The following is a 7,983-nucleotide window of genomic DNA, read 5'->3' as shown; positions in this document are numbered from 1 at the left end:
ATACTGTCTATATTAACCATCTATATATAGTATATATAGTGGTTAGAGTGTTGGGCCAGTAACCAGCAGGTAGCCTAGTGGTTAGAGCGTTGGGCCAGTAACCAGCAGGTAGCCTAGTGGTTAGATCGTTGGGCCAGTAACCAGCAGGTAGCCTAGTGGTTAGAGCGTTGGGCCAGTAACCAGCAGGTAGCCTAGTGGTTAGAGTGTTGGGCCAGTAACCAGCAGGTAGCCTAGTGGTTAGAGCGTTGGGCCAGTAACCAGCAGGTAGCCTAGTGGTTAGAGTGTTGGGCCAGTAACCAGCAGGTAGCCTAGTGGTTAGAGCATTGGGCCAGTAACCAGCAGGTAGCCTAGTGGTTAGAGCGTTGGGCCAGTAACCAGCAGGTAGCCTAGTGGTTAGAGCGTTGGGCCAGTAACTAGCAGGTAGCCTAGTGGTTAGAGCGTTGGGCCAGTAACCAGCAGGTAGCCTAGTGGTTAGAGCGTTGGGCCAGTAACCAGCAGGTAGCCTAGTGGTTAGAGCGTTGGGCCAGTAACCAGCAGGTAGCCTAGTGGTTAGAGCGTTGGGCCAGTAACCAGCAGGTAGCCTAGTGGTTAGAGCGTTGGGCCAGTAACCAGCAGGTAGCCTAGTGGTTAGAGCGTTGGGACAGTAACCAGCAGGTAGTCTAGTGGTTAGAGTGTTGGGCCAGTAACCAGCAGGTAGCCTAGTGGTTAGAGCGTTGGGCCAGTAACCAGCAGGTAGCCTAGTGGTTAGAGCGTTGGGCCAGTAACCAGCAGGTAGTCTAGTGGTTAGAGCGTTGGGCCAGTAACCAGCAGGTAGCCTAGTGGTTAGAGCGTTGGGCCAGTAACCAGCAGGTAGTCTAGTGGTTAGAGCGTTGGGCCAGTAACCAGCAGGTAGTCTAGTGGTTAGAGTGTTGGCCCAGTAACCAGCAGGTAGCCTAGTGGTTAGAGTGTTGGGCCAGTAACCAGCAGGTAGTCTAGTGGTTAGAGTGTTGGGCCAGTAACCAGCAGGTAGCCTAGTGGTTAGAGCGTTGGGCCACTAACCAGCAGGTAGTCTAGTGGTTAGAGCGTTGGGCCAGTAACCAGCAGGTAGCCTAGTGGTTAGAGCGTTGGGCCAGTAACCAGCAGGTAGTCTAGTGGTTAGAGCATTGGGCCAGTAACCAGCAGGTAGTCTAGTGGTTAGAGTGTTGGGCCAGTAACCAGCAGGTAGCCTAGTGGTTAGAGCGTTGGGCCAGTAACCAGCAGGTAGTCTAGTGGTTAGAGCGTTGGGCCAGTAACCAGCAGGTAGCCTAGTGGTTAGAGCGTTGGGCCAGTAACCAGCAGGTAGCCTAGTGGTTAGAGCGTTGGGCCAGTAACCGAAAGGTTTCTGAATCAAATCCCCCGAGCTGACAAGGTAAAATGATATCGTTCTGCCTCTGAGCAAGGCGGTGAACTCACTGTTCCCCGTACGCTGAAGACGTGGATGGCGACTAAGACAGCTTCCCGTACCTCTCTGATTCAGAGGGGTTGGGTTAAATGTGGAAGTTGTACAACTGATTAGGTATCCCCCTTTCCCTTTCTGCAGCCATCATGAGGAGGATGTTGGTGTCCCATCAGCCCCGACCCACAGAACCAACAACTCCAATACAGGAAGTAAGTGTGTGTGTGTGTGTGTGTGTGTGTGTGTGTGTGTGTGTGTGTGTGTGTGTGTGTGTTTGACTTTCGTACCTTGGTCTGCTGTAACTATATATGTGAGTGAGATTCCTGAATTATTCTAGATTGCAGCTGGTAGCAACAAAGCGCTTGCGATGTGTGTGGACCCAAGAAGGACAGGAAGACACAGTACACATGCATCAAGTGCAAGAAATACATTTGCAACACACACACAGTTAAACTCTGTCCCTCATGTGGTGTGTAGACCGGCGTTAATTTGTGTTCAATGGGGCTCATTTATTATTTCCATAAAATACTGAATGTAAAATGTGTCCTTCCAATTGGTTCAGTTCAAAGCAGTAAACATCAATAGTGATGAAAACCTTGTTTCATTTGTATTTGTTCAAGATAAACATGAATTATTCCTCCCATGTCTTGATTATAATAGACGGCAGGGCAAGGCATTTTATCCCAGAAAAATAAACAGCGCTTTTATTGATAAATGTGATCTAGCAGGTAAATGGCAAATATTAACCATGTATACTGTCTATATTAACCATGTATATTCTCTATATTAACCATGTATACTGTCTATATTAACCATGTACACTGTCTATATTAACCATGTATACTGTCTATATTAACCATGTACACTGTCTATATTAACCATGTATACTGTCTATATTAACCATGTATATTCTCTATATTAACCATGTGCACTGTCTATATTAACCATGTGCACTGTCTATATTAACCATGTATATTCTCTATATTAACCATGTATACTGTCTATATTAACCATGTATACTGTCTATATTAACCATGTATACTGTCTATATTAACCATGTATATTCTCTATATTAACCATGTATATTCTCTATATTAACCATGTATATTCTCTATATTAACCATGTACACTGTCTATATTAACCATGTATACTGTCTATATTAACCATGTATACTGTCTATATTAACCATGTACACTGTCTATATTAACCATGTATACTGTCTATATTAACCATGTATACTGTCTATATTAACCATGTATATTCTCTATATTAACCATGTATACTGTCTATATTAACCATGTACACTGTCTATATTAACCATGTATATTCTCTATATTAACCATGCTGTCTATATTAACCATGTATACTGTCTATATTAACCATGTATATTCTCTATATTAACCATGTATATTCTCTATATTAACCATGTACACTGTCTGTATTGCTTGTAATTGATATGTAAATTGTTACGGCTGTATTGTTGTAAAAACCCTATAATGTTATTGGTCCATCAGACCCGTGAACACTGGGTGAATAACCAAAACATGAACACCACACAAGGGTTAAAGGGGCAATCTGTAGTTGCTACATCCAATTTTTGTACTTAGACATGAATTATATGTATGTACCCATTGATTCTTGAAGAATATAACTTATAAAGGCCTCATGACCTTAGTTGAACTGTCGTACCCAATCAGCACCCAAAATACAACCTTGTTTAACTCCAACAAGGGTTAACTTGTATTTAATGGAAAACCCATATAACTTGTAATTTTTTATTCAGTACATGGGAATTTAACCACAAAAAAAGTTGTTTACGTGCACTATGTCATCACACAGAGCCTTCTATCCTGGTGAGAAAATGTGCATATTGTTTTTCTGCATATATTTGAATATTTGCATGAAAATCTAAAAATGCCAAATTGGACAGAACTGAGAGTAACAAAGCAAAGAGACAATATTTGGGGCAAAAAGGCAAGCCTAAAATGAAAGCAAGTTCAGACCTTCAGTTTTAAAGCCATCTGTGGTCGAACCATGGGTATATGAATCATGAAATTAAAGTCTTAGTGATCAGTTTGATAAGCTAACAATTTTACATGTAGAATCCAACTTTAGAGAGTAAGTTAAAAAGTAAGTTCCTCTAAGGATGTATTCAAAGATGCTCCAACACCATCATTAAGTTTACCGACAACACAACCGTGGGTAGGCCTGGTGACCGACAACGACAGCCTATAGGGAGGTCAGAGACCTGGCCGTGTGGTGCCAGGATAACAACCTCTCCCTCAATGTGAGCAAGACAAAGGAGCTGATTGTGGACTACAGGAAAATAAGGACCGAGCACGCCCCCATTCTCATCGACATGGCTGTAGTGGAGCAGGTTGAGAGCTTCAAGTTCCTTGGTGTCCACATCAACATCAAACTATCATGGTCCAAACACACCAAGACAGTCGTGAAGAGGGCACAACAAAACCTATTCCTCAGGAGACTGAAAAGATTTGGCATGGGTCCCCAGATCCTCAAAAGGTTCTACAGCTGCACCATCGAGAGCATCCTGACTGGTTGCATCACCACCTGGTATAGCAACTGCTTGGCCTCCAACCGCAAGGCGCTACAGAGGGTAGTGCGTACAGCCCAGTACATCACTGGGGCCAAGCTCCCTGCCATCCAGGACCTCTATACCAGGTGGTTTCAGAGGAAGGCCCTAAAAATTGTCAAAGACTCCAGCCACCCCAGTCATAGACTGTTCTCTCTGCTACCGCACGGCAAGCGGTACCGGAGCGCCAAGTCTAGGTCCAAGAGGCTTCTGAACAGCTTCTACCCCCAAGCCATAAGACTCCTGAACGTCTAGTCAAATGGCTACTCATACCATTTGCATTGCCCCCCCCCCCCCCTTTTACACTGCTACTATTCTCGGTTTATTATCTACGCATAGTCACTTCACCCCTACCTATATATTACCTTGACTAACCGGTGCTCCCGCACATTGACTCTGTACCGGTACACCCTGTATATAGCCTCCAAATTGACTCTGTACCGGTACCCCCTGTATATAGCCTCCACATTGACTCTGTACCGGTACCCCCTGTATATAGCCTCCACATTGACTCTGTACCGGTACACCCTGTATATAGCCTCCACATTGACTCTGTACCGGTACCCCCTGTATATAGCCTCCACATTGACTCTGTACCGGTACCCCATGTTCATAGCCTCCACATTGACTCCGTACCGGTACCCCCTGTATATAGCCTCCACACTGACTCGATACCGTAACACCCTGTATATAGCCTCCACATTGACTCTGTACCGTAACACCCTGTATATAGCCTCCACATTGACTCTGTACCGTAACACCCTGTATAATGCCTCGCTATTGTTATTTTACTGCTGTTCTTTAATTACTTTTGTACTTAACACTTATTTTTCTTAAAACTGCATTGTTGGGTAAGTGCTTGTAAGTAATCATTTCACTGTAAAAGGTCTAGACCCTTTGTATTCGGCGCATGTGACAAATAACGTTTGATTTATTGATCCACTTTCTTTCCTCGTTAATATTATTCTTTACACACAGAATTAGATTACAGCCTCTAACATGTTTCCTACTTCTGGTTAGATTAAGTTAATGTGCCAGTCAATTAGTTAAATTAATAAAATGAGTTAACCAGTCATGCTCCATGTGTACAAAAGACAAGATTAAATTCAGCTGCCATTATTTTGGTAACATGCTAATTTCTCAAAAACACACACACACACACCAATCCATATTGCAATACATTTAACTATTTTTGTTTTCCGATTTAATTGGACATTTACTTCACATTGCCGGCAGGGCTCTGGTCACCTATGATTCATAAAGTAAACACATCCAGGGAATGGAAGAGCCGACATTTCGATGTGCAACCTGTCAAAATAGAAAACCAGAATTATCAGATATATTGTTTTCGTCTCTTCAGAAAATGTCCTGCCATCTTGTATTATTCACCACATGAGGAAGTGGGATCTATAAAACAATTAAATTGATAACTAAATATGATATTGTTGCCATGCTAATTGATTAATCCCTCCAATTTTATTTTGATTCCTATTGAGGCCTATTCACTACAAAATGGAGCCCTCTCCTCCCAGACGCGTATAAACCATACTAAAGCTAAACTCCAGGTGTAAAGTGGTACCATGAACTCAATATTTTTTTTTTAAAAAGGTGAAAAATAAAAATGATATACTCACAAAAAAAAAAGCAGTGACTCCTTTCTGTAACCAGAACAGTATTTTCTCCCCCCCCCCCTAAACGGTCATACTCTTGTTCTTCTCAGAATGCGTTGCTCCTTCCTCCTTTATGCACAGCAGGGAGGAAGTGGCTCGCTCACAGAGCAGCGGAACAGGAACAGGCAGATGCTTTAATAGCAGGAATAAACATAATTCATAGGCTGTTGACCAAATAAATGGTTTTAAAAAGAACACATCTACAGGAACGTGCAGCAAAATAACAAACAAAAAAAGTCCAACAACATACTTGAGTAAGAGGAATGCAATGCCAGTAATTTTCGGTTTATTGTCCCAGCCCCCCCTTTCTCTCTCTCTCTCACACACACACACACACACGTTTTAGATGAGCATATTCAATAGGATTACATTAACTGATGAAATAAACATTTTGCCAAAAGACCCGTTAACTAGTCCCCACTCTTCTGCACGGTGGAACTCCAGTCCAAAGCAACAGAGCACTCTCACTGTTTGTGTCTTTGACCTGAAGCTAAGCGATGATCAGTAAACTCTGGCCATGGCATTTCATGTCCTCCTGGCTCCTGCATCACAAATCAATTTCCCTGCAGCCGAACTGAACGGGTGTCATCACCCTGCCAGTCTCTGGGTCACCACCTCTCTATACATGATAGAGATATAGATGAACAGAAGCAGGATGATGAAGAAGTCATCCAGGAAGCCTAGCAGGCCAAACAGAGCCTCAGGGATGAAGTCCAGAGGGGAGATCAGGTAGGTCAGAGCCCCGATCAGACACAGCAGGATACGGATCCGGAACATCCAGAACAGGCCTCCTACGGAGAACATCTCCCTGAAGAGGTGGCGCAGCAACGTGGGGACGTCACGTAGCCGGTCCATCAGCTGAGACGGGAGAGGCAAAAGGATTTAGTGTAATGCACACCATTAGTACTAAGGATGTGACAAATGGACAATTTTTTCTTAACGTTTTAAACTGCTATTTTCTTATATTAAATCAGTTTCACATTAAACCGATTATTATTATTATAAAAAAAATGTAAAGATAAAATTCCATGTGAATTCACAACGCAGCTGTGCTACTGCCAACAACGTTTTGAGTCTCAAGGTGCGTCTCTTTCAGATGGTTAAGCATTGCACCAGTACTACCATTAATGTACAAGAATTCCACCTCAAAGTTACAATTTAACTTTTTAAAGTATTGTCATACAGGACTTCACGGCTGTCGCTTGCCTTTCTCTGCCATTTTTCCTAACTGTTAACGACGATTTACATTTTTAGACATTTAGCAGACGCTCTTATCCAGAGCGACTTACAGTAGTGAATGCATACATTTTTTTCTTTCTTCCCCGTACTGGTCCCCCGTGGGAATCGAACCCACAACCCTGGCGTTGCAAACACCATGCTCTACCAACTGAGCCACACGGGACCCCAGATTTCGTAGTTGTGGAGAGTCGACTCCAAAATCATTGATTCCTCGATTTGACTCCTGGGTGTCGACTCCCATTTCTGAGTGTCAAGATTCGAGTCGGCTAGGAATCGACTCCTAAGATTCAGTATTTTTGGAACGGAGGAGACCGGTTAGTTTCCGTACTTCAGAGAACACAAACACACAGAGAGAGACAGACACAGAGACACAGTATATATATATAGAGAGAGAGACACAGTATATATATATATATATATATATATATATATATATATATATATATATATATATATATATATATATATATATATATATATATATATATATATATATATATATATATAGAGAGAGAGAGAGAGAGACACAGTGTATATATATATATAGAGAGAGAGAGAGACACAGTATATATATATAGAGAGAGAGACACAGTATATATATATATATATATATATATATATATATATATATATATATAGAGAGAGAGAGAGACACAGTGTATATATATATATAGAGAGAGAGAGAGACACAGTATATATATATATATAGAGAGAGAGAGAGACACAATATATATATATAGAGAGAGAGAGAGACACAGTATATATATATATATATATATATATATATATAGAGAGAGATAGAGAGAGAGAGAGAGACACAGTATATATATATATAGAGAGAGATAGAGAGATAGAGAGAGAGAGAGAGAGAGACAGTATAGGCAGGTCAGCCAACAGGCAGACAGAGTCAGAAACATACACTAGGCCTATCTATCGGCAATCTAAAGCCGTATCTCACAATGGAATGCTGCCTCTCAATTTCTTGGCTTGCAATGTCTCACAACTTCAGTAAAGCAGGGCCTATCATCAATTAATAGGCTAGGATATTGAGATGGGATTCAGGGTC

The 7,983-nt window shown here is 41.9% G+C and overlaps 1 protein-coding gene across 4 annotated transcripts in view; it reads right to left on the bottom strand.

Annotated features, from left to right (window-relative positions):
• Positions 1-5,933: 5,933 nt before the first annotated feature.
• LOC100195777 (ring finger protein 170) overlaps positions 5,934-7,983 on the bottom strand; it is a 9,132-nt gene continuing 7,082 nt past the window's right edge. For 3 of the 4 annotated variants that reach the window (XM_045712106.2, XM_045712107.2, XM_082974349.1), the window contains one exon: positions 5,934-6,536. In XM_045712106.2, the coding sequence (XP_045568062.1) occupies positions 6,267-6,536 (270 nt within the window). In that variant the 3' untranslated portion in view covers positions 5,934-6,266. 4 annotated transcript variants of the gene reach the window in all.

This window comes from Salmo salar, chromosome 01 (assembly GCF_965601325.2).
Source record: "Salmo salar chromosome 01, fSalSal1, whole genome shotgun sequence".
Lineage (NCBI taxonomy): Eukaryota > Metazoa > Chordata > Actinopteri > Salmoniformes > Salmonidae > Salmo > Salmo salar.
This window is presented reverse-complemented; position numbering and strand designations above follow the sequence as displayed.